At 38.2% G+C, this 27,465-nt stretch overlaps 1 protein-coding gene across 5 annotated transcripts in view; it reads left to right on the forward strand.

The window, feature by feature from the left end:
• Positions 1-27,465, forward strand: part of cd2ap (CD2-associated protein) — a 44,892-nt gene that overhangs the window by 12,981 nt on the left and 4,446 nt on the right. For 2 of the 5 annotated variants that reach the window (XM_055044543.1, XM_055044547.1), the window contains 16 exons: positions 1,653-1,821; positions 4,299-4,399; positions 4,648-4,774; positions 6,505-6,713; positions 8,879-8,966; positions 10,147-10,250; positions 10,759-10,857; positions 12,091-12,144; positions 13,972-13,999; positions 15,859-15,921; positions 19,158-19,278; positions 22,008-22,150; positions 24,237-24,355; positions 25,366-25,449; positions 26,403-26,596; positions 26,740-26,803. In XM_055044543.1, the coding sequence (XP_054900518.1) occupies positions 1,653-1,821; positions 4,299-4,399; positions 4,648-4,774; positions 6,505-6,713; positions 8,879-8,966; positions 10,147-10,250; positions 10,759-10,857; positions 12,091-12,144; positions 13,972-13,999; positions 15,859-15,921; positions 19,158-19,278; positions 22,008-22,150; positions 24,237-24,355; positions 25,366-25,449; positions 26,403-26,596; positions 26,740-26,803 (1,767 nt within the window). The remainder of the gene's footprint in view (positions 1-1,652; positions 1,822-4,298; positions 4,400-4,647; positions 4,775-6,504; positions 6,714-8,878; positions 8,967-10,146; positions 10,251-10,758; positions 10,858-12,090; positions 12,145-13,971; positions 14,000-15,858; positions 15,922-19,157; positions 19,279-22,007; positions 22,151-24,236; positions 24,356-25,365; positions 25,450-26,402; positions 26,597-26,739; positions 26,804-27,465) is intronic. The other 3 variants (XM_055044545.1, XM_055044544.1, XM_055044546.1) reach the window with 3 other exon arrangements.

Below are 27,465 nucleotides of genomic sequence, written 5' to 3' on the forward strand. Positions count from 1 at the left end.
GCATTTCTTTTCTTTCTTTTATTTTTTTCGGTTGTGAATAAATAAAGAAAAGATGCGGTAAACCTAATATGTTGTATTTTATAGCTCAGGTTTTGGAGTTTGCTCAACAATCTTAAAAGTTTAGAATGAGATTCATTGGTTGATGTAGCTTCCTGTCTATGAATTGTTGTACTGAGCAAAACATTTATCTATTTATTAACTTTTTGGGTGAACGTAAGAAATGCGCACTTTAGTCCTGTGACTGATTTTTGATCTCTGATATCTGTAAAACTTTTACCTGCTGTTTGAGATTTTATTAGCTTCAGGTGCTACATAGCTACTGTAATCTCCAGACTTTAAGCCATTACTTTATTCACCCACTTTGAGCTTTGTGAGTTGGCTACTGAATGGCTTTTCACCAATGTGATTCCAAAGGCAGCGTGATGATGAAGGATATTATTGGATGCCACAAAGAAAGACCAACAAATTTTACTTACTTTATCAAAAGTTTTGATGAGTTTTTACAGTGTGTGTAAAATAAATTTTCTTTTCAAAGTTAATGATTGTATCTCAGGACTTGTAATAGAAATTACAGTAGTTGCTGCTTGTTTTCGCATATTAATAAGATGCACAGCAGAACTGCATTTAACACTAGATGGTGTCTGATGTTCACTATATCCGAGCTGCTAATTTTTTATTTTAAATCGTGAGGTAACTGAAAATGGCTTTATTGGTACTTTTATTTTCAGACTGTTAGACTAAGCCTGATAAAACATGACAACTGGAATGCTGTTCATTGTAGCGGTCGCCATTTCTTCCTTCCTAAGTTAATATGTGAAGCTGCAGGAAATGGAGGGAAGCTAAAGTGAAGCGTCTGAGCTGGAGTATAAATCTGATAAATCTGCAATTCAAAGATTGTTCCACACAGATTCCACATTGGCAACATAGTAGCTTGTCAGCAGCGTCAAATAATTTCCAATCTTGCTGCTTACTCAGATCTCCTCCGCTGTATCGCTCCACCCAAACGTTAGTCTGACTTCAGGCTGAATAATGTAACATCTGACTTTGTTGCTCCTGCAACCGCAAAGTTTTCTATCGGGTGGAGATTTAAGTTTATTTACTGACTTTCGGTAATTAATACAGAAATGTGATGGCGGCACCTGTTTCCCTGGTTTGACCACATGTATCTGAACTCGGTGGGGAAACCCTGATTCCATTCCTGATGCTCTGTGCGATTTGGACGTTTTGTTCGGGAGTTTCCCAGGATCAGCCTCTTTGGCAGCTACTTTACAGCCGGACTCTCTGACTTGACTGGAATCAGCAGCAGGCCAGGCGCTCCATTTAGACACGAGCGTCTTGAAAGTTTTACGACGTTGTGCCTGCGGAGCGCCTGCAGCAGATGCCACAGGTCGCATTTCGCTTCTCCTCACCAGGCCTGGTTTACACGTCCTCTTTCTATGGAAGCCAGTCGATGTGTCTGTGCACAGTTCCTGTTTGGAATGTTCCCCCTGACCACATTCAGCAGTGCTCTGGATGACCACAGCCTGTTTTTGATGCATTAATTTGCATTGTAGAGAAAACTGCGGATGCCCCCCACCCCAGCCCCAATATATGGGAAATGTTACTTAATATTAAAGTGTTTGACACTTATTTTTCATGTTCTTTTTCCTTAGGAGCTAAAAAAGGATCCCAAAGAGGTCAAGGAAACCAGAAATGAGCCAAAGGAGGAGCCCAGCCAACCTCAGGGCAGAGAGAGCAGCGTGGCCAACCTGGTCAAGAGGATAAGCGTCATCGGCATCCCGACCGGGGGATTCCAGCCCATGCCCCCCGCGGCATCAAAGAGTAAGAGACGGGATTTCTCCTTCCACCACATTCCTATTCCATTCTGGTCAAACTAACTTTAACAGCGGCAGTTATGTAATATTAAAGTAATATTAAAGTATAAAATAGCAAATTGCTTAGTTCTCTCACGTGTCTTAACAGAAACTAAGCTGTTCATAGATTTATATATTCAGTTCAGAGTGAATACATGTTTTACATTTCAAAACATGTAATTTTCTCAGCTTGAAATTAAGCCATATTTATAGAAATCGGGTAAGAAATAAGGGCGCTACCAACATTTTTGTGACGGATTCTTGTGACTGTTCCAATGCTCATCCCGCATTGGAGACGGATCCTGGTCATGTTGTTCCTTTTGTTTCAGTTGGACCCAACAAACCCTGTGCTCTCATTTTTTTGTTCTCATCAATGCGCATTTGTTCTGCTTTTAAATATTAATCCTCATGATTACTACTAATATAATAAACTTCTCCTTGGTATTGTCATTGTAGGATATTACCGGCCAGCTCACGTAACTGCTGAGTCTTTTTGTGCTTCCAAACTGTGAAAAATGTTGCTTTTGCTAGTTAGTTCTGTTAAGGAAGCTACTGTGATGTGATATTGGAGCTACGTTTACATGTCAAATATGTGCAAAACCTTTTCAGTAAACTGCTAAAATGCAAAAAAACAAAACAAAACATCCCACAATTTCAAATTTGCTGCGTCACCTCGGCGTCTGATTAAGGCTTCAGAGCGACAAACCCCTCCTACGTGGGAGAGGCTGCAGATGCTGCAGTAAATGAGGTTTATCCAAACCAGTCACATGAAAAATGAACAGCGATTTCTTTTTTCTTTCTTCTTTTTAGTTTTTTTTAAAGGGGATTCAAAATATAGCCTGTCTAAGTTGATTAATTCCAGTCGAATTATGTAAGTTTGAATTTGAGAACATCTCTTGTTTTTATCTCATTAATTAAATTTGACCTCATGATGTACTGATAGTGTGCCTGAGCTTGCGTGTTCAGTCATGCTCACAGCTGTGTGTGTGAGCTGCATACCTCCCATGTGTTCAGTCTTGCTTAGTAAGACCATAACTGATACAGTTTGTGTCTGGTGCTCTTACTGCTGTCTAACAGTTTCTGTTCTCAGAGAGCGCCCCGCTTATCAAAGCTGAAAACATGAAGTGAAACCTGAACTTCTCAAGCTAAATGTTAAATCTGTTATTTACTGTCACAAAGTGATGAGTGTCTTAAAGCAAGCGCTGTACCTCAAAGAGCAGAATGTTCCTGTTGTTAGAAGTGTGAAAGGAAGAAAGATCTGATCTGTCTCCTGCTTGGACTGACAGGGATTTCAGCTGGATTCTCTGTTTATTATGTGCCTAAAATGACAATTATGTTGTTTTTCCTATAAGATGAGAGTTTTAACACAGGCAAATATCTGATCTGCCTGAAACCCTTTGCTGTTAAGAGACACATTGGTCATAATTTAGTGACCAGGTTTTGATCTGTGGGTTTTGTAAAGTTATGTTGCAGTTGCAGACTGCATAATAAAAAGCATTGCTATGATGATGAGCTGAAAGCGGAATGTCTAAGAGAACAAGAGCTTCTTAAAGAGACAGAAGGCCATTTTCAAGGTGTCAAATTGCAAAGTAGAATTTTTTTACGTTATGTATGTTATATGCAGCATATTTTCAACAATTGAAGGTTACATTGTCACTTGACTGTGTTACAAAATGGTACTGTGTGTGTCTAAAATACATATCACATCTTTAAAACAAGGATATGTTCTAACATCTAAAATATATATTGCTCAGCCTGACTAACATGACTGTACCAGGAGTGAGTTTGTGGATGTTCCTAGAGAATATCGATCCTTATCTCAACTCTGAGACAGCTAACAGTTACAGTCATCATTATCGTCGCTCTTAGAGGTACAACAAACAGTCCTCGAATAGGCAACTTTTCTCTGAACAATTTGAATCTAGAAGTATTTTCCAATAGATATTGGTTTTATAAAAACATTTTGTTGAATTCAGAGTCCAAATTAGCTTCAATGCTAATGCATGGATGGCTAATGTTACCTTAAATGCTTTCATGTCAAATTCAAATTCAAAAATACTTCATTAATCCCAAAGGGAAGTTAAATGTGATATCATATTGGCTAAAATAATGAGTCACAATAACTTAATTCGTTTAGTAAGTCAACTTGAGTTTTTAAGTCCAAATTAGCCAAAAAGTTAATGTTAGCTTATATGCTATAATCATGCTTCATACAGCCAGATTGAGCTCTGGTCGGTTACATCTGTTTCTTAAACACCTGTCCTTCAGGCTGGGTGTGTCTCCCATAGCACAATCCAGCAGGTTTTGCACCTTTCTTTGCTTACACCTGTCAGTTGCTGACATTTGAAAGTGAACACAGATTCACAGACATTCATGGACGTATTTTGATATAAATATAGACTTATTTTTGTTTTGCCTTTTCTTTTTCTTCCTTGTCCCCAACAGAGCCGAAGAGAAGGCAGTGCAAGGTACAGTTTGATTATCAGCCGGTAAACGAAGATGAACTGGAGCTGAAAGTTGGAGACATCGTCGACATCTTAGAAGAGGTAACTTAAATGTTTCAGTCATGTACTCTGCTCATGGTTGGAATCTTACCAGCTCCTTTTAAATGTGGGTCTGCTGAAGCAAGAATGCCATATTGTTGGCTTGTTTTTAAAGCGCTGAGCATCTCCTGACTGGTTTTGTTCTCTGCAAGTCCGAGCACGCAGACAGACCGAGCAAACATTTGTTTCTTCATCCAACCGACCTGAAAGTCAGAACATTAGAGGATCGATTTATTTTTTTCCGGTGGCAGGTTGAAGAGGGTTGGTGGAGCGGCAGTCTCAACGGCAAATCCGGACTGTTTCCGTCCAACTTCGTCAAGGAGCTGGAGGCTGCAGGAGAGGAGGCAGAGGCCAACGACACGGCAGCTGACAAACCTGGTAAAGTTGACGGGCTCAGCAGCATTTCTAGATACACTGCAGCAAAAGGAAAACTAAATCATCGTAGGGGAACTAGAGCGTTACTCTGGGTTTGACATTTGGACGAAATGTTAACAAAACAAAACAAAACAATGGGTCTTTGCAGCTTAAGAACAAATGTCAAGTGTGTGCTGCCTACAGCAGAAAAACGCTGGATGGAAACTCCAGTGGAAGTTGGTGGAAATTTACAAGTTGTAGTTCATTCAAACGAGTAAATATCAAAGAGATTAAAAGGTAATTACTTTGTCTAACATCCCAATGATTTGCTGCCAGCAAGATTTTTGTCACCAAGGGCGTCAAACATGGAGCCAAAGATTTTCCGATTTGATTTCAATCATGAGGGGGAGAAACAATTGTACGCAATTCTCCACTGTGACGTATGGTGGTGGAAGCATCATGCTGCAGAGATGCTTTTGTTTATTAAAAAAAACATAAAATAGATTTGAACCAAAACAGAGAAATTGTGTAATTATGTTAGAAGTGGACAGGTTGAAACTCGATCATTTGGTTTATTTCACTGTTTGAGTTTCACTTTTTTTTTTCTGTGTATTAAAACAAAAAAAAGTTAATCCCATACCAGTAATTCAGAACCCAGTTTTTACAATACATATTTTAATACCTCACCATTACGTAAAGTCAGAAAGAATGAAGCCGTCTGGCAGCACAGTTCCGTGCTGCCAGACGGCCATGGGGCTGAGCAAAATGTGCCTGGCTGCATGCAGCGTCCCAATTAGAACGTTGTCACCTTGGTCTCAGCACAACGGGGAGAAGAAGTCATGCATACAAATTCACTGATTGCTGTAAGCTGACCATGCTGAGACCTGGAGTTGGGCTGCTTCACTCGCTGAGCAGCTTGCTTTCTCTCTGTACACAACTGAACAGAGACGGAAGTAAAAGTGGCAGAAGGGTTGGTACACTCAGTTTGCTGAATGAGCTTAAAGTATCGAGTCAGAACCTGGAGTAAAGAAAACCCAAGTCGCATCCAGAGGGGGGAAAAAAAAAGGTGATTTAAAGTTGTTCAAGACCTGAGTGCATATTTGAATGTCTAGTGACCAATGCTTAAGTGATTTATCATTTCTTAGTTCTAACTGCAGAGTAGTTAGAACAAGGATAAAACTGACTGAAAGAATTTTCCCTCAATAGTATTTTACAGTCTTCCCTCCTAACTGCTCTTGTAGTTATGTTTGACTATAAGTGTAATTGGACAAGGTCTTTTATTAGCGCAGAGGAAGCCTAACCTTGAATTAGTTTATATACAAGTATGACATCTGAATAAATTATCATGTTTTCCCAACTCAAAAAGTCATATTCATGTAACATTGTACATTTATTTTTGATATGTTTTTTATCCAAAGTCTGCTTGCAGAGTCGACTTATTGGTTGTAGTGTGGTCCGACGCTCATGGAACCAACTCATGATTCAGTATTTTTTATTGGAAATACAGCAATTAAATCTAATTTTGAAGCTTCCAATGTCAAGTTATTCCTAATTTAGAACTTAACATGTGCAATAAATGACAAGTTCTTTGTAACTTGCAGGATTAATCCAAAGTAAAACACCAAAGGATTTGAACTTCCCCAAGAAGTACAGTGTGCTCCGTTCTTTCTTGTAGACGGTGTCAGTGTTGGACGATACAGGCCTGGTGGAGATTGCAGCAATGTTTTATCTGACTTTGTTGGGTCTCCTTGCAGATGGAAGTGGAATAGAACCACCTGCCACTCCCACATCTCCTCAGCCAGACTCGGGAAACGGAGCCACTCATCAGCCCAGACGGATCATAGGCGTCGGCTTCGGAGACATTTTCAAAGGAGGTCCGGTGAAACTAAGAACACAGCCCAGCCCCATCACAGAGGACAGGAAAGTCAAAGACCAAGAGAAAGACAAAGCTGGTCCGGCTCAGGTACGTCTGATCACATGTACATCACATGTAGGAACACTGGATAGTAGTGGCCAGAACCAGAACCGTTTCTGGTTTTCACTAATCTGAGCACAAAGGTTACGAAAACCCCCTCAGAGCTGAACACTCCTGATGCCTCCATTAAAATTCATGTCCGGTCTGTGTTTGTTGTGAACACACTTATTTCTGCTCTCATCAGCACAAGTGGAGATTATCTTCTGTTTCTTCCTGTGGATTTGCAGGCTGGTATTGCATTGCTTCCATCTCATCTCCCGTTCTGTAGTGCTCTGGACAAAAGCTCTGCTGCACCAGGTTCTTATGCTGTCTGGTGCTCTAGCAGAAGTTTGTGATCATATGTATGAGTTGCAGAAACTAGAAGGGGGCGAACTTTAACCCTCACGAATTCCCATCCAGCAGTTATCCATTTCTTTTAGAAGAGAGCATGTTCACCTGCCCATGATGGTTGTGTCATCTGCAGAGGTAATGATGTCAAACTCATTTGGCCCTGCAACTCTTTGGGAAACGTGTGTTTGACAGATTTCCCTGCGAAATCTTGACTTTTAGGCATTCCTGCTCTACCCCACCTGTGGTCTGACCATCAAGTGATTGAAGTTCTAGTATAACAGAGAAGCAATGGCTCTAGAGCTTCATGAAGAATCTGGATAGAGTTTTGCTACAATATAAAGGACTTAAGATAAAACTGTTCTTGTCCACAAGCAAAGTATATCTGGTCAGATAAAGCAGAAAGAGAGGGTGTTACACTTGATTAACCAGATATTGTCTTGTCCAACATGTTTCTGCCTTCTCACTTTGCTGAAGTGTCAACTTGTGTCGAAGTCATGTGAAGGGGAAGTATTTGTCTTCTTCTCAGAAACTGTAGCCTGATCTGATTCTCAAGACAAGCAGAAAGTATAGCTCAGTCACTCTGCTAGAAAAGCATTGACCTCCTGCAGGTTTTAGCCAGTTTCCTAGTTATTGTAAATGGACCTTTTACAGTGTTTTGACTGTATAGTCCAGTAGATGGACCATCAAGAGATCATTGTTTGGGGACCAAAGTTTACAACCTTTTTTAGATTTTCAGCTGTTGCGGCTCGCTTTCTGACTGCACTGAACAATACCTCTGAACATGACACTGAGCGCAACTTCCTTCTTCACAAAATTAGAAACAAAAATGGAGTGACGTCAGATTCATCGGTTGTTATTGTTGACATGGAAGACACCGGATAAAGTTTTTAAGACTGTGTGTCATTAGAAACGTTTAATCTTTCTAATCATTCTGGAAACTGTCTGAAGAGAAGGTGAGCAGCAAAGGTCCCAGGGTTGAGACCATGCCCATTTAGGATGACTTCCATGAGGTCTAATGGTCTGTATTTGGTCGACTAGCTACACCACAAGCAATCCTAAATGCTAATACAGCTGCTGTCCTCTGAAAATGTCCCATTAGTACCGTGTTGTCAGTCTTTCTGCTGATTCAGCACATTTATGGCAATACTGGAAACAGTTTCCTATCAGTTTGTAGAAAATATGTTCAGATCCTTAGTTCTCTAGGTTTACCTAAAACGTCTAACAAAGACCCACTATCAGCATAAACTATATTATGTTTATGCTGACTCAAAAGACTATTTTTATGTATTAACAGAAACCAAGGTTTATTTTATCCTTTTCTGCTTTTAGTCTTGAGCTTGATGTATCAAATAAAAACTGATAGTGTTTCTGCTGTCTGACACTATTAACACTCCTCCTTAAATAGCGTAGAGTTTTAACTTTGTGTTGAAACTCTTCCCTCCTCTCTGTCTCTTTCTCCTCACATCAGCCGTCACACTGTTTCACCACTAACGCTCTTCACTTTTCTCTGCTCCTCACCACATGTGGCATGCACTCTTCTCTTTTGAGCATCAGACTTTCTCATACAACATCGATCCACCCGTCTCCTGCCTGTGTGCTGAACCAGTGGCAGGTTTAAGCTAGCACCGCAGTTGTGGCTGAGATTTTTCCCCACCACTTCCATTAGTTCTAATCTTTAGTCGCCATACATTCAGCTTCTACAAGCAGAAGACATTCGTATTCCATATATCTATTGTCTTCCAGATAAGGCTCCTCCGCGCAAAGCCACATTGTCACTCATGACCGATAAATCACTCCCATCTGTATGGTTTGCTTCATTTTAGCCAGTCCCATCATTACCATCAGCCGCAAAGCCTGCCCATCCCAACATGACTGACTCCCAGAGGGTGGAAGTAGACGGCAAGCACAAAGGTAAAACTCTTCTACAGCCTGAAGCTGTAACATGAATGATAGACTAGCAAACATGCCTTGTTAATGCATTGAAAACCGTCAATACATTGTTCCGCTCGAGGCGGGAGCAGCTCTTAAGTTTGCTCCGATTTGTTCTCTAGTTTGCTCCGATTTGTTCTCTAGTTCATAGTCTTTTTATGATGTCCTCACATCAAAATTACTTTTATTTTGATTGAAATAATTCAAAAAAGAGGCTTTAATGTTTTAATTGCACTTTAAACATTTAAGTTGACCTTAAATACGCTAATCAAAGGTTTTAAATTTGGGCTATTCATCTCTGTATGTAGTTTGTTTTTTTTTTCTGGTCGGGGAAGATGTGAGTCACGTGCTGACATCTTCATTGCTTTCTGTGACTCGAGGTGGTTGGAAATAACCTTCCTGTATGCTGCATGATTCTATACTACTTCAAATACCAAATTTAAATATATTTTAAAATAACATATGGATGCTCACGGCATGAGAATGGTTGTAGACTTTTATTTTTTTAGTGATCACTAACATGGAGTCTTTGATCTCAGCTTAAATTGTGCAACTGTGTCACCTAGTGGTGTAAATTTGTTACTGCATTATATCATTTCTATATAGTGAAACACAATACTTTGAAAAATGTTTTCATCAGTGAAATTTGGGGAATTTGTGTGTCAAACACACAACAAAAGTGTACAGGAATTATTCTTACATTCCATCAATTTGGGCCGTCTTTGAGAAGCTCAAGTAGAAAAGCATTAGAAATGCAGCAGACCATGTAAATGACACAGGAAACATGTAGAAGATGATTTTCTGGACATTTTAGACTAAAATTAAACTTTTTTCCTCATGCCAATGACTTTCAAATATGGCAGTGTCAGTATTCTGAGCGGATGCTCGTCAGAGACCAGGTGCAAAGGTTCACCTGCCAGCAGTAAAATCAATCCAAAGCAAACAGTAAAGGCCAAACTCTAATCTACTTGAGAGTCTGTGGCGAGGCTTAAACTGTGATGCACATCCGTTTGTCTTCTCTGAAAGTGTTTTGCCAAGAATGTGCAGAAATTTCCACTGAGAGATCAGAACTTTAAAGCCTCATATGGTGAACTTGTGCGTATTTTCGGCTGCGTGTTGTCGAGTTTGTGTTAGTTACTGTACATCGTCTGGTTATGTGCAGCTCCCACGGCGAAGGAGTTCTGTAAGGTCAAGTATGCTTACGAGGGCAAGAACGAGGACGAGCTGAGCCTCAAGGAAGGAGAGCTGGTCCACATCCTGAGCAAGGTGAGCATCCAGGCTCACTGTCTTCTTTTCCAAATATTTGCCTTGGTGTGTGGTTTGATTTATTTTTATGGAAATATTCCTAGGATTATTCCTGCCAACTTGTCATTTATAAAGACAGGAGAGCTGTCATCACCTTGGACAATATAACAATGAGTGATGGAACATTTACTTAGAAAAGTATTGACTTTTCTAAGTAAACTTTTTTTGTATACTTTTTTTTTTCCAATATTGCATAAAATAAAAGTGGTTAAGTAATAAATCCCCAGTTATTTGTTTAGATAATTTATTAGTAGAATAGTGATGAGCTGCAGCCCTAGTGTCATGTTTCTCTACTACCACTGTGCTGACTGATGGAAACAACCTGAAAGCACAGTGTGCGGATGGTGACCTGCTGCCATTTAGTGAATCCCAGGAGAAATTGGCAATCACTTTGACTTTTTATTTTTTTTGTAGGAAATAAAAAGCGCAGCTTTGTAAAAACTGACTCCAGTGATGCCTTCTCTGACAGGACACGGGTGAACCTGGGTGGTGGAGGGGGGAGGTCGGAGGCAGAGACGGGGTCTTCCCTAACAACTTTGTTACAATTGTTCCCGAAACAGAGAAGGAGGTGAGACGTTTGATCCCATCAGCGCCTTCCATTCTTCTGCCTTCACATGGAGTTTCAACAAACTCATGAGATGAAGATGAAGATTAGCAAGTTCATGTTTAGAATCTGCTGCTTTGATTATGAATAACTTTTCCCTGTCAGTCACTAGGCTCACATTTAGATCTGTCACATGCTGTGGTTTACATCTGGAAATTTTGCACATGCGCACATCACTGGAGGGCAGCAAGACTATTCTTTTTCATGCCGTCAATAGCTGCTCTGTCACGGTAGAACAATCCTATTTACTCAATGAAACCTGCAGATGTTAGTATTAATTTGGTGCTCTTTACCACAGCAAATGGAAAATGAATGCAGAAAAAAACATTAAATTACAACTCAAAACCACTTCTATTTTGTTTTTTCCATCACCCTTTGTGTTGGCTATGCTACTCACAGACTTATTGCCATAGCAACTGACAACAACACCACTGTATGTATTAGGATTCAACACAAAAAAAACCCACAAATATTTCCCACACAAAGAACAGAACATTCAGTTTGTTACAGTTTTATGATTTTAGGCCAGACGTTTATTTTGCAATTATTATTAAGTGATCACTGTGGCAGATTAGTTAGCACTGCTATTGGCTAATATAATGTTAGCTCATTTAAACATCTGATGTATTGATGATTTGTCAGAGGTGGTGTGTGTGTCGCATTTTTTTATTTGGTAACTAAACCAAAAACCTTTTCCTGACCTTGTTATCTTGTAGTCTTAGTGTTGACAATTGGTACCAAAACACTGCATCCCTTTTTGTTTTTATAAATCACATTTAAGATTTTGCGCACTGTATTGACAATCTGAGAGCTAAAACTAATGGCAGTCATCGTCAGTCAGCCAGCAGGGAGCTGGGTCAGGGCCCATCACTCATGCCTTGCTGCAACATGTCCATAGCTAGAATGTTCCTCAACACAGACATTAATTATCACAGAGAAATTGCACAAATATAGACGTTCCTATTTGGTATCCTTAACAGCATTTTTGTTTAATAAGAATAGGAAGTTGATCAGGAGGCAGATTGGCATGAAGCACTGATTGGATGGGAGAAAAATCAATGGAAGTGCTAATGTTAGAGTCCAGTGCAAGACTAAGTGCTCTTCACTGTTTCTTTGTGTTCCTGTGAAATGTCTGACACCCTCCTGCTGGTTTCCATGTCACAGGAACTTTATTCAATGTTCTTGTTTCTGTTCCAGGCAGCACCACCAAGGGGATCTATGAAATCGCTGGCTAAGCCAGAGGTAGAGGAGGTGAGAGAAAAATGCTGAGCACACAGTTTCTTTCTGACAGACTCTGGCTGATTTCAGAAAAATCCCAATTCAGATGTTTTAGTCAGTAACACCAGTCATTTCTGATGCTTTTCTTTTTCTTTTTTTTTATGCTGGAGTTTTATAATGTTGTAAAATTTAAAACGTTTAAAATTTGAGCAGTTACGCTTTGTCATTGTCTTCACAAAAGAGATTCACAGTAAAATCATTATTTCTTGGAGCTACAATTACTCGCTTTTGCCAAAGTATTCGGCCCAGACTATTTTTTCCTTCGCATTTTTATATGAGAATGAAGTTGCAAATTTATGACGACTCAACACCAAAGTGCTTTGAAATGAGCAACACCGAGCGTCGTGTCAATTTACTGTTGGTATCGGTTTTTCAGATGAGAAAATAATTAATCTTTTAACACATCAGCATCATATTATGAGCTGCAAAGGACTCTATTGAAGCATTTTTTTCCCATTAAAACAACTTTTCCTCATATTATGACTTTCTTCCAGGAACTTCCAGCACTAGAACTGTCCTCGTAACATGACCCTTGCAATATTACAACTTTATTTTTGTATTTAAATAAAATACTCCTAGTCTCACCTTAAAACTTTGTTATACTTGCTTTACTAAGCCGCCATTTTTCGATTACAAACTTCTCCACGTCTCCTCTGTAAACCAAGAAATCTCCTTGAAATTAAGATATTTGACTTTTTGTTGCTATATGTTACATCATATTCATTTGATCTCCAGTAGAAATTCAAATCATTATCCTTAAAATATAAATGAAACACCTATTTGAAAACACCCTACATAATCCTCCAGAAGGAAGATGTTTGAAAATATGATTTTTTTTTTCTCTGTGTTTTCACTCAATGCAATCAAAACCCAAATGACAGGAAGTTAGTTATACACTGATCCTTTCTGACATGAGTCTCTTACCTCTGGCAGATTCCTCTGCCTCAGATATCTTCTCTTCTGTCCCAGAGATGATCTGTCTAGATATGAAGATATTTATATCTAAACTTTATATACATTCTCCAGAGCAGCGTTACTTTTTCATTGTGACAAAACCGATGTTTGTGAATATGAGGCCATGCCTCCTGGGTCATACATTTGATTCCAAATGACTCTTAACTGAGAAGTTTCGTGAGTAAATGTCCTGGAGGAACTGTTATTTCTCACAATTAAAAAAAACAACTCAACATCACATTTAATAGGAAGCTCCCAATGGCTGTTTCTGACCAAGAGGAGGAAGAGGAACATATTTGTTTTATGTTATGCTGTCACAATATAGTTAGAATTTTAATAAGTATGTTATTTATTTATTTATGTTGTGATGACTTCCTGAAGTTGAAGTTTTAGAAAGAGCAGGAGTTTCTTAAAGAGACAGAGACCCAGTTTCCAGGTGTTCTGTAACAAAGTCAAATTTTCTTTGTCATGTTTCATATTTATAGTGCATTTATAACAATTGAAAGTAACTTAATTACTTAATTGTGTTATAAAATGGCACTATTGTGGCTGGAAAATACATAATGCTGCCCCTTCTTGAGTAAAAATAAATTAGAGTTAAACAGGAAAGTTGATTTTAAATTACTGGTGAGGAAAAACAAGCTATCATAAAAGCAGATGTGATGTTCAGGGTAGTTTTAATGAGTAAGTAATACAATAAACGACTTAATAGTTTTTGTCAAGAAAAGTTTCAAAACTGCATAATTTTGTCTTAAGTTGAGCAATTTGTCTTCAGTTGCTTTTACCTTTAAGTCAGTTTTTGGTTTGTTATGCTGACACATTTTCTGCCTTTTTTTCTTTTGTCAGAAACTGCCGAGGAAACCGCCTCCACTAGGTAAAGAACATTTTAAACTCTATTTTATTAAAAGTTCTTCCTTGTATGTCTGATTGGGAAGGCTAACTGTCGTTTCTCACAAGTCAAAGTCAGGTCAAAAAGCTAAGAACATTTACGCAGGGTGCTTCAGGCTTCTCGTTCAATCTGAGGATTCTTTTGATGTACTTGGTTTTGACATCTGTAATTCCACCGGGGTATCTTGGCCGTTCTCTTGACAACTTCCAAAAACCATTTCTGGGAGGCATCAGAAAACAGTTTGTCAAAGAGCTCTAACCGTCTTGTTTTAGCATGGATAAGCAGATGCTGCACTACTGGCTTTCCCTCCAGGGCCGGAGGTTTTAACCAGGTCTGTAAGCCTGCTGTCGCATCGAGTTAGGACCATCCTCCAGGACCTCCACTTAAATGCCATGGGATTGTTAGTATGAATGTGAAACCTCGCTTCCATCATCAAGACAGCTGTGACAGCTCTGTGCTCCCGGTACTAACCAGATAGTTATTTTTCCAGAGATGGTCTCATAACTTTACTGTCAGAGGCATCGCATCCTCACTATAATGTAATGTCACAATACATGAAGGTTTCTCAAACTTTTCCGTACCGTTTTTTCTATTTTAAACTGATCCGAAACACACTGCACATCTACAAGTTAATGTTGTCAAAGTCAAACTAGCATATCTGAACTACTTCTCTGTTCCTCGCTATCTATTTTTAATCAAAATGTTTTCCTGACCTTATTTAGTAGTCTTAGTGTTGACACTTAGTAGCAAAGCACTGTGTCCCTTTTTCTTTTGTAAATTAAGATTTAGCACATTATGCTGATAATAGATAAAACCACTGGTAGTCATTGTTGGCAAGCTTCCTTTTTGTCCTCCTGCAGGCACATGGGTGATGTCATGCAGTAAAGGGTCTATAGTTTTTGTTTTACTATATTTCTTATTTTTAGGAAATTGTATAAATGTATATAGTGAATGTTGTGTAAAACACAGCCACAAGCCTCTTACCAATCACAGAACACATCACACAGAGCGCTGCCAAAATAATTAGACTCAAGCCCTGAGTCAAAAAGACAATTTTTGTTAAAATGTTTACGCTTTTTTCAAGATTAAAAAAAAAAAAAAAAGGAGGCTGGTAAATATGTATGATTTTAGGATTTTGTTGGACAATATCACTTTATGGTAATGTCTGACATGTTTTCTCAAACTGGGGAGGAGAACAAAATTATACGATTTTCATCACCTGTTGACGTCTACAATGAAAGCCGATTAACTCTTTGGATGAGTCATGTGGGAACCGTTAGTGTGATGCGAAGGAGGCCTGATGCGGATTCACCTTTCGGAAAATACATATAATAAACCTTTAAAAAGTTTTATTTCAAAACTAAAAACTTAACCTATAACATTTCGACATCACTATTGAACAAGATCTAAGCTTCCAGAGTGGGAATTTGACTCAAAAGTGCAACCTATAATAGTTTTGTATGCCAAGGTTCTAATTTTAGATGGTTGTCCTTTACTGTAAAACAGACTTACCACCTCCTGCACTTAGCAGCATTCTTGCATGCATTGAGGTTTTCCTGTTTGGCTCGTCAGTGTCGCATCATTTCATTCACAGCCTAGCTGCACATGCACTGTGTTCCAGTTGCTGTGGGGAACAGAGAAAACAATTTCTGCGCACAAACTTCCTGTGTATTCAATGTCTTTCTGACAAAACAGCTGAGCAGATTCAAATGAACACCGGTCTCATTGGGTGGTTTCTAATGCGAATCGCCTGCGGTTGTGTGTGTGCCCCCCTCACTGTCTGTCAAGCGTTTGAGTTTCATCGTACGCCCAGGTTACTCTCTGGATCATGTTTCGTTTTTCAGCCTCCAAGCCGGAGCCCCCCGCCGTGGAGAGGAAGTCCATCAACTTCAGACCAGATGAGCGAGGTACAGCTGGGCTCCCGGTTCCCCCTGTCTTCTCTCATCCTTCTATCTCTTTACAGCAGCTGACATTTCTGTCTGCATTCAGCTCTGCGGGCTGTAAACAAACTTCACTTTCATGTGCTTTCACTTGAAACTGGTGCTTTAGTGATGAGTCTATATTTTTCCGAACTTTAACAATCTTATTGAAAAACATGGAGGCGATTTTTCTCTTTGCTGCTAACTGCAAACCGAACCTGTTTGCTAACATTAATTTTAAAATAAGGTTTTCAGTTGATTCAATCGATAATATTATAAGTGAAATGTAGAGTTAGGTTTATCTTTTCTGTTTCCTTTGTCAGTTTGTTCATCTTGCATATTTAAAATTGTCTAATTTAGAAAGGTTTTAAAATTTCTTAAATTTACTAAAGTCAAAATACTATGGTTCTATGATAGTTATACACAAAGTTGAGACAAGAGTGTATCTTGATCTAATTCTTTAAAAAGAAACAGAAAACCAATACCTGTCACAGTTGTAATGACACACAAAAAAAAATCACAATATTATAAAATAGAACTATATTTGTCAAACTATAATGCTACCTGGTACCTCTAGGTGAGATATGACAATTTCAAAAGGTTATTTTTGATTTAATAAAAAAAACAAAAACATTTTTATATGCTAAACATGTCATCAAACATCAGCTGCTTTGGATAATATCTTCAAATGTTACAGGGGAACGAAATGGAACATTCGTTTGCGGATATCACATGGAATAGACATTCAAATGTAAATTCTCAAAATCTCTCCTTTTGTATCATGTATTTTAAATATTGCTCTTTTAGAATAAGCAATAAAAAATCATTTAAAGAATAAAGACAATTGTTCATATCCTCAGTTCAAAACAGAGGAGTTTTCAAGAATAATCTAGATTATTTGCTGTGTGTGCTACTTTGTTTTGTTTGTCTGACTTTAATTGGCAAAAAGACATCTGTCATTTGCTGTATATTCCATCTTTTCTTCCTTTGGGTCACTCATTGTTTGCCCTCTTTTTTTCCCTTTCATGTCTTATTTGTTTCCTGAAGAAAGAAGCTACAACTGCACAAACATTAGCCATTAGCATGTCCACCTGCTACTGTACTATCTGAGTCAACTTAACTATGCATGACTACATTCCAGCCTCATGATTGGTCCAGGGCAACTTTAGGTGCGCTATCATAAAGACAGATTTGTCTTTTATCGTAGGGTAGGAAAAATTCTTGTAGCCGTTCTCAGCTGCCCTGTTACATCCAGAAAACGATGGTCAACCCCAGCACTTTCACTGCCAGTTCAACTAAAAGAATAAAAAAAAAAACAACCTTTGCACTGGTAGAACGATTCCTCCATCCTGACAGAGTCAGCATTTTTACTCCTCAGCTTTTAAAAACTTGGAAAACAGAATTGATGATTCTGTATGCCTTAAAGGACATTTTAAATTAGGTCATATTTCTCTTTTGCTACAGTTTCACTTTTCTATTTATAAGTCAAGCATCACTTTTTATCTGCTAGACATGTCTCACACTTTTGGTGCAGTGTTGAGGACCGAGTATCTCTGACGGAAGACGAGAAATGCGTCTTCTGACAGAGAAGACGAGAGATCAATATTAACAACAATTCAAAATAATCTTGGTTTTTGTCCAATCATTTCATTAATATATCTGAAATTATAAAAATTTCTTTCCCCATTTTTTGAACTTCATCTACCAAGATGAATCAAAAATACGTTTATTAATCATCTCTAGTGATCAGACTTTGGGTTTCTATTATCACATTTCGTTCAGCGTTCACTTTTAGCTTGTTCATTTAAGTCCTCTGGCTACATTTATTGTACTTCTCTTTCCTTAACTGCAGTGTTGGGGTGGTGAAGCACTACATCTAAAACAGGTTAGATTTTAGTTCAAATACAGGAAATATGCTGTCAAACTCAGTTAGTTTTTATGACAATCAGCCCTCATCACATGCAGAGTCCCCCATGGACACATTATTGGCTCTCTACAGTTTTTTTTTACTGTTTACTCATGTTAGATTCAGTTCTTTAAAAATAACACAAACGCAGTTTATCAATGTGGTTGTCAGTGGGTGTAATAGTACACATAAGTCACAGCTCAGCATATACAAAGCCATAAAAAGTAACACCCCCACCCCCTCATCTTAATGCATTTTTCTGTTCCTGCATCTTTCTCACACTTAGATGTTCCACATCAACAAACAAATGTAAAGCTACCTCTACTTTGGGCCAAGATTAGTTTTGGTTTGGTACAACAGCAAATGTAAAATAGCTTTTGAATTTTCCAGAATAAGAAAGGTGTTAGTGAAGACACTACAGTAGCAGATGGAGATTTTTTTTTCTTTTTTTACTTGTAAAGTCACTTGGAAGTTTGAAAAGCATTTCCATCCAGTTTGAGCTGAACAGTGCACTATAGGCCATTTGTCTGGAAAAAAAAAAATCTAAATCTTCGTCATCATAACACGTCAAAATACCAAATTTAAAAAAGATGTCTCTATTTCTATGTCTCTATTTCTTTCTCTCTTTATCTTTCTCAGTCTCTGTACCTCTATTTGTCTCTATTTCTCTCTCACCATCTCTTTCTTTTTTTCTATCTCTATTGTTCTATTGCTTTCTTTTTATCTCTGTCAATTTATTTCTGTCTCTATTTCTATTTTGTTGTCTTTTTTGTATATCTCATCTTTTTCTGTCTTACTCTCATCTCTGAACGTTCAGTCCTTCCAGGAGTCTGCGTCGCACTTCTCTGAGCTCATCTTGAATAATCCCACAAGGCTTGTTTAAAATGGGAGAGCAGCAGATTAGCAGCTGTGTCATTGGAAAAAAGCAATGATGGCTCCTCCTCTCGGTTCACCTGAACGTCACCGGTGGTCCCTGACTTTCTGCTTATATTGGAATTGGTCCCCAGAGTTGCTGAGTTAAGCTTCTGCAGGTTTTCTTTTACTGCTTTTGCACAGAGTAGTTTATAAACAACAGTCTGAAAATAGAAAAAACAATTCAAGCAAAGGATTCAGTTCTTTTTTTATATAAAAGGTTCACTGAAAGTTGAGCGTCTGATAAACATCTGCAGATTCCCTTGTTATCCATCCATTTAGCTCTTCATACATAAGGCTGTGTCATATGGTTTTTCATGCTTCTCTTAAATTGCTGTAAAATTAGAGACAGAAAGGTGAAACACAGTTCAGATTTTTTTTCCCTTCCACTGTGTCTGTGTTTCAGGTGACAAGCACACTCCAGAGCCGAAACTCTATAAACCTCCTGCACCAAACCCACCCAAGAAGCCGGTCCCCATTCCACCCAAGAAGCCAGAAAAGCCCATCGGTCCCTCATTAAGTATGAAGTAAGTACAGTTTTTGTGTTCCCTTGTTTATATATTTGATCTGAAAATCTCCCACTGACCTCTGTGAGGTTGAGCTGCAATATGACAACAGGTTCCTGTGTTATAATCTCCCTAAAGCCACTCTTGGAAATGAAAGGTAAAGCTTTGACTAATCTAACCTCTTCAGGTTTTTTACGAGAGCCACTAACGGCGGAATTTTATGGTTGCTGGTTCTCCATTTGCGTCATCTTATTGGGCAAAGGGAAGAATGTTTTAGGAATATTAAAGATGGGAATATACAAATACATTGACAGTAGTTATGTTTCCATTATTCTTGGAAACATAACTAGCCATATAATTGTGCAATTTGACATTTCGAAACTACATTTGCTTAGTGGAAACATGGCAATTTAGAAAAGAAGAAATTCTAGTTAACTCTTCTGTGGGCTGAAGCCCACAGAAGAGCCTATGCTGTTGTCCACTTCCTGCTTTTGGAGCCGTCTCTGGTCCTCTTGATGTTCACGTATGCATTTGACCTGAGCGAAGGTCTTCTTCAACCAAGGAAAAGTGGGAATTAAAGAAACTGAGACAGTTAGAAAATACATCAGTGTTTGATATATTTTTCATTGGATTTCCAGCGAAATTAAGTTGCTTTCCATATTACTTTACAGACTCTCCTCTCAAAAGCAGTTGTTGATTTATAACCTTGAGATCAAAAGGGCCTTTTTGTCTGTGCAAACACGCAGCCCAGTCACTGTAGCCCTGAACCCCACAGAGATGAGCCTCATAACAAGTCAGCTCATGTCAAACATCGTGCTTCTGGATCTGCCTCAAGGCTTTGCTTTATTTTCATTTTCCTTCTTCTAATTCCAGACAAGCCGTCACATCAGTGCAACGTCCATTCAAAGCTCTGCTAGGATTACTTCAATCAAAGTTTATTTTCGCTGCTTCAGTGGCATTGAAAGTAGATTGATGTAAAAAAAGACAACAAAATCAAACGAAACATGTCAAGTTCTTCTCTGAAACCCAGCCTGGACACACAGTAGTGATACGCCAGGGACCTTCTAGGCCTCCTGCAAGAACCGTACATGCTAACTGCAACATAAACACTTTTTCTTTCCCATGGTGCAGCACCAAAAACACAAGGGAGATAAAGTAACCTACAGGTCCATTAATAATCATACTAAGCAGCGATGTGCAGTAGGTGCTTGTTTTTGAAGAAGTAACTTTTGTGAAGAAATCCTGGGTGAGTTTTGACAACAAGCCAAAAAAGTGTGTCCTTTTGTGAAGAAGTAATCATATTATCACCAATTAGATTTAGGATTTAAACTAATTTCAAGATTGTGTATGGTTGTCCTCAAAGATAAAGGTCTAAGCACAAGGCCTGGATGACATGGCTGAAACATTTATCACGATACAAGTCTTTTTTATCAGTCAATATCAATAATTATTGATTAGTTTTTAGTTTAAATATCTGAAATAGTTTTCACTCTATGGTGTTTTTGTTTTAAGCTGTCATGAGGCATATACTCAACATGTTGTTGCTAAGCTACCAAAGAGTGAGTGAGTTGATGCCACCAACCTTACTTGGCTAGCAATGACAGGTTGAACAGCTAAAGTCTCCCAGAATGCTATGTGGTTCTGGATCAAACTTCAGTGAATATTCTATGTTTTATTAAATGTATTTTCTATTGAAATTGAACACATATCTATCGCAACACATTATTGATTCATAGTCCAGCCCTACTAAACACAATGTATATTAAACAAAAATAAAAATGAGAAGTAAATTATTTAATCACTAATCATATTTGATCAACAATGTACAGTCCAGTGGAAAATCACTTGTTGAAAGAGGTATAGATTCTTCTTCAGATCTGCACAAAGTGAACATTATTATTTTTCTTCCAGCCACAGGAGAATCTGAGGAGTAAAATATTTTCACTCGCTTTGATCCTGTGATCAAAGCGATCAGTGGATCAAACCGATTCCAAATTTGTTTGGACATTTATTTATATAGTAATCTTGGACATCTAAATTCCTTGGTATTTTAAGCTTAGCGGCCCAAAAAGCTATCACAAAGTAATGGCTAAAGCATAAATTCTGGATCCCTGAAATCAGATCATAATGTTGTCTACTTAGGATGGAAAAAATAACATTTTCATCAAGATTGCACCTCACAAAATTTGAAAAAGTTAAATTGGAAAAATATATATATTTAAAATGTCCAGCATTTGTGTACTAGTTATGTTGTAATTTGAGTTAGTTATTTACATGGAAAGTGTGTCCACCACTCTTCAGTTTTTGCCTGTCATTTTATGTTGATTTATGTTCAGGTAAGATAAAGAAATACCATCTAAAAGATCTGCATATTTTTCCCTGTGGGAATGTAGTGAAAATTGTTCCATCTGACTGTAAGATAAACATGGACTTGACATATAATCAGATTTTAATAAGTTTTCCTGAGTTTTGACATTTTGCCTTCTATCAATGTGCTTATCTGTTTTTGGTATCTGCTTGCTTCTAGTTTTTGTGGTTGTCTGGAAAGAACTGTAGAACCTTGTTTATATTTTATGCATGAACCGTGTGTTATTGTAGTGTAATACCTTTACAAGTGACAACACACAGTACCAAGACTGAAAATGTCTGTTATAAAAAATACCAGTATTTTTGACACTTCAGCGGAATTACATTTTCGTGTATTTTCATTTAACTTACTTTGACCTCCGGTTGTTTCTTTTTGCCTGCAGGCACAACGGAGAGGTGCCTTCTATGCGACCAAAGTTGGATCTAGAGCCACCTTCTATACGACCAAAGTTGGATTTAGAACCAGTATTGCCAACTAAACCCAAAACGCAGCCTGGAGAAAAGGGGGACAAGCCTGCTGATGCAGGTATGTACGCAACCCATCACCCCAACAATCCAAATCCTCAGGGATTTATTGTTCTGAAGCACACGGTAAGCTGCGTGCTTTCTAGTAAACCTTTAGATTAAAAAAAAATCCTTGTTGTTGCTGTTTCTTCTACACAGTTTAACTGTCAAGAGTTTAAGAATAAGTAACAACAGTTTATCAGCGGGAAACAGGTGAACACTGTGGATGTAGGTAAATGTACCATTATTACTGTTTAGCTGAAAAGATGGTGGCATAAACAGTCTGGTCAAAATTAAACTGACATCACACGATGTTGCTGCTCTCATGATTAAGGTATGATAATTGTGGTAGAAAAAAAACGAAAAATGTAGAAAAATTGGCCTATAAAAGAATTTAATCAAAATAATATAGTTTGCAGTGAAACCATTGTGGAGGCCTATTGTAATCATAATGTTTCTTATTATTCTTCCAGTAAATAATTGGCTTTTTGTAGGCCTACAAAAACTCACAGAACTTGTGGATGCATCAGACTTGGGTGAAGATTACATATTTTAAGAGAGTTAGAAAAAATTCAACAAACATCTCAACAGAACCCCCAGGCAACTTATCCTTCCACATTGCCCAAGGCCTACAGAAAACCCTCTGATACTCATGATATGCACTAAAATGGAATTCAGCCATCTTGAATTGAAGTTCTAATTTTGACCCCGTTTTGCCCATTGATGGCCGGCGCATTTGATCAAACTCCTGAGTTTTAAAGTGTGACTAGACGTCAGAATTTGACATCTTTTCTTGAAACACAAAAATCTAATATCTCGTACACAAAAACTCAAATATCACTAAAGTTAAAGTGCAGACCCCGAGGAGCAATAAAATTAAAGGAATTAAAGTTGTTTAACGACAAAAGATCCCAAGAAAAGAACGAGTAAGTAACACAGACAGCAGCTGTGGGAATGGGAGCAGACTGCACTGAAGAATAAATAGATTTGAGAGCGATGTTTTAGAAGCAGGAACGTGTAGTGACAAACAGGGACCTGTGGGAACAGAACGTAAGACTGAAAGGTCGCAGCTGGAAAACATCACAGATGACTGAATAAAACTGACCTGAAGGCCTGTCGGTCCTCAGAGATCTCCTGACCAGCCGTCTGTGAAGGTGCTAAAAGTCGCCGCAGCTCCGAACAAACCAGTCACACTGTGACACTAAACATGAAAACTCCATCATTCCTGCAATTACAGCCAGAGCTCTCCATCTGCAGCCGATTACTGCAGAGTAGGTGCAAAGTGCTGCTACAGAGCAAAATGCTTTTCATTGTTTTATTGGATGAACTTAAACAGAGTTCTTGTCCTGCTGATGAACATGTGAAGAAAAGAGTATTAAATGTCTTATTTAAATGGATTTTCTATCCATTTATTGCACAAGAAAATAAAACATTTCTGTTATTAACGGTCTCTGATAGCTTTCCAAACACATTCAAATGCTCTGTCTGAAGGCTATTCATTTTTAATTTGCAGTAAGACTTTTTAATACGAAAGATTTGCATCGAGCGTTGAAGGTTTGTTGACTTTTACTTTGTAGTAATGAAAAAAATGCTGGTGGAAACAAATTAATCAGTGATGGATGAAAGCAATTCTGAGGTGCTTCAAAAGGAAAATTAAAGCTCCGTAATAATTTCACACTGTGAACCACTCCAGTCCAAATACATCCTGATGGTTTATACGTACATAATTCAAACACAGGCCTCTTATTATCCTTTTATTCTAGTATTTTTTGAGGGCTTGTACTTTTGCAGCATTAAATATTTCATCCGAATCATACATTTTCAATGGAACGAGCAGTAGCATGTTGAAGTTGCGGCCTCTACCTTTGAGGGAAAGATTTTCATTATCCAGGAAAGTAGAGAAAATGCATGTCTAAATAAATACCTGTGCAGGTGTTGTTAGGTATGAAGAGTGTGTGCATGGTATTCATTCATGTTGTTAGAAATCGTGGTTCTCTGTTCAAAGTAAGAAGCAGTAAACGTGACTTGACCACATAAAACTGATCCCCTCTGATATGTTGTTCTTTTCATTTCCTCTGCTACATCTTTTTTTCAATTATTTTTTTCAGAAGATCTGATCAGTTTTGATGACTTGTCGTCTGCGTCGGAGAAGCTCTCCCACCTGACCACTTCCAGACCAAAGGTCACTGGCAGGAGGCTCCCTGGACAGTTTGCCGGAGGACAGTCGGTGAGAAACTCCGACGTAACCATTCAGACACTTTGATCAAACAGCTCAAATGGAAAATGAAGTAGTGACTTTTTACACACAAGTTGAAAATCACTTTGAAAGAAAGTGATTTTGTAACATTTGAACAAGAACACAGAAACTGTAATGCTTGTAAAAATGCTTTATATCATCAGCACCAATTTTAATGTCTTTATGTTGGAATTTTGTTTGACGGATAAACCTGAAAGTTTAAAACTAAATCCAATTGAGAATGTGTGATCAAACTTTGATGCTTTACATTTAGCCTAATGTCATACAAACATTGCAAACATTTTACTTTCTAGGTGTGTAAACTTCGCCAAGTCAGTTTTACTTTCCATATTTTCCTTTCTAAATGATAAACACTATTTTGTCATCCTTCCACTTCACCATTCTGCCCAATTTGTGTTGATCTATCATAATTTGTCATTTCTCATCATTATCTCCCCCTGAAATCAACTTCAAACACAGGTCAAATCCCCCTTTGCAATCGATCTGTGTCATAATTGGCTCAATATTTTAGTGGAATGGACAGAGAGTGAAGCCCAGAAATAATAAAGTAGAAACATCCTTAATAATGGATGATCTGACAGTAAGTTTCTGGCTCACCCCGGTGACCCGAAATCAACAGTAAGCAGTGTTTTGAAGAAGCCGACAAGTTATAGATGAGACTTATTAACATTTGAGTCTGATCTGGGCTCAAAGAACACAGAGATTACTGTTTATTTCTATCTTTACATTAATCTCACATGAATACTAATGTAGCCTCAAAGAGGATCTCTGTATTTCTTCTTTTTTTATGCAGCAAGGTAAGAAATATAGTCAGTAGTTGGAGCCGATTATCAGCCTTTTAAAAGTGACCCGAATTCAGTCTTGGTTGGCTTTAGGAAATCTCCCTGCTAAAATGTAGTTTATTTCAGTTTCACTTTTCAAGAAAGAAAAAAAAAAACACATTAGTATCATTTGATATTTGAATAAATGTCTACTTGCAGCCTACAAAGGAAGTGAGTGCTGAGAAAGTCTTCAAGGTCGATGAGGAGGAAAGTGCCAAACCCAAGCCAACAGAACACAAAAAGGTAACTTGTTACGTTTAATCAATCATGATAAGTCGATAATTGGAATAATCATTAACTATCAATTAATCCCTAACTGGAGTGTACAGGCTCAAAAAAGGACCATTTGATGACAGAACAAACATATGTACATTTTGAATTCATAAGGAAAAACTCTTCTATCGAACACATCACCATCAGATATGGGGATGCAGATAAGTAATCAGCAGAATAACCAATTAATAGAATAATTATTAGTTGCAGCCCCTCTGTGAAAATAACCTTTTATGTCCTGAATAATAAAATTGGCTCCTTGTGCATTAATTTTGCTCATAAAAAGCATTTTAATGGATGCAGTTCAACACATTTTCATAAATTATTCTAAGATGAATTACCATTATTGTACAAAACAATAATGGCATAAAATGCTCATTTTGTCATATTGTTGCATCTTTACTATCCATATAGATTTATATAGCCTACTCCACTAAACAATTAATCAATCAAGATTTTTACAACTAATTGCACTGACTGAACAAATGAAAGTTGTGTTGTTGTTACTTGTTTGACTAAGCTAGTGAAGATACTGGTTTATTTTAATTTGGTGTACTGGTGTAGAGTTATCAAATAAATGTGTAATTCAGCACATTTATGTTTGTTTGTTTTTTTTTAAATAAATGCTTTAAGTCAATTCAGTGACGTTTTGAATCGGTACAGTCTGATACTACACCTCAGATATCTGTATCTGCGTCGGAAGTGGAAAAAATAGACCCTAATTGTGACAGGCCTAGAAGCACCTAAGTGTTTTTGGTGGAAAAAAAATTAAGGCGACCAGCCGTGCTAGAAATATATTTTACACAAGTGAAACCAGAAATTCCTCTCCATGCAGCACAAACCTGACATTGTGAGCTTAATACAAGTGTCTACAGTAAAGTATTTTGCTCCTGATGTTTTTCCATCCACGGCCTTCTAACCAGTCTTCACCACTCCACCAGCTCGGTTTCGCTGAACCCAAGCCGGGCCCTGCTGCCATTGCAACCTTGGACACCAGCATCTCCCAGAACAGCAGAGCCCATCCGGAGCTGGCGGAGCAGAGCGCCCAGCAGGATGAGCTGAAAAGCCAAATAAAAGACCTGCTGCTGTCTGTGGAGCTCCTCAAAGCCCAGCAAATGTAAGACAGCAAGTGTCAATAAGAACGTGAAGCAGGTTTCAGTCATTCTATTGATATTCTTCATCCTCAGCAGTCTGAGCTGTTTGAAACGCCGTCAGCAGCAGAAAGTTTGCTGACCCGTGGCGGTGTGCGTCTCTTTCCAGGAAAGAGATCACGGAGCTGCGGCGAGACCTGGATGAGGAGCGAGTGAAACGCGTGGCCCTGCAGGTAGCACCGCCCAGACACACGCTGAGCTGTCTGTGTTCATTAGGTCGCCACTTTCAACAAATATTGATGCTTTGAAAATCCCAATACAACACATCAAAGTTTGAATTACTATTGAGGCAAAGTTCAAGAGGTAAGAATGTGTTGCTGGGCTCTAAGGAGCAACCTTTTTGAGTTTTCCCTCACCATAAGACATACCTGGAGTGTTGCCTTGATTTTATTGTTTTTCATGCTTGTTTGAGAAGTCCCTTAATCTCCGTGGCAACCATTCAACAAAATTTGGTCTTAATTTATAAACATAGCTTCCAAAACACACATTTCTATAGTTTGCATAACTTTATGAATCTGAACTCAGTTAAATAATTCAGTCTCCACTTTAGCAATCATCTCTAGTAGATTTGTTTAAAGGCCTAGGGCTGGACACAATGTATCACGATAGACAAGTGATCATTATCAATAAATAGTATAACTGATAGAATATTCAGCATTCATGATATAAAATATTCATTGAACTCTGAGCTGGAACCCATTGCATTCTGGGGGAAGAAGAAAGGCTTTGCATTTTTTTGTGATTTTTGGGCATGGAAAAAACAGGAAGAAAAACAAATAACTAAATAAACCAAGCCAAAGTAAAACAACAATCAACAAAGAGAGCAATGTCAACA

Source organism: Poeciliopsis prolifica, unplaced genomic scaffold (genome assembly GCF_027474105.1).
Source record: "Poeciliopsis prolifica strain line A6 unplaced genomic scaffold, Auburn_PproV2 SCAFFOLD020, whole genome shotgun sequence".
Lineage (NCBI taxonomy): Eukaryota > Metazoa > Chordata > Actinopteri > Cyprinodontiformes > Poeciliidae > Poeciliopsis > Poeciliopsis prolifica.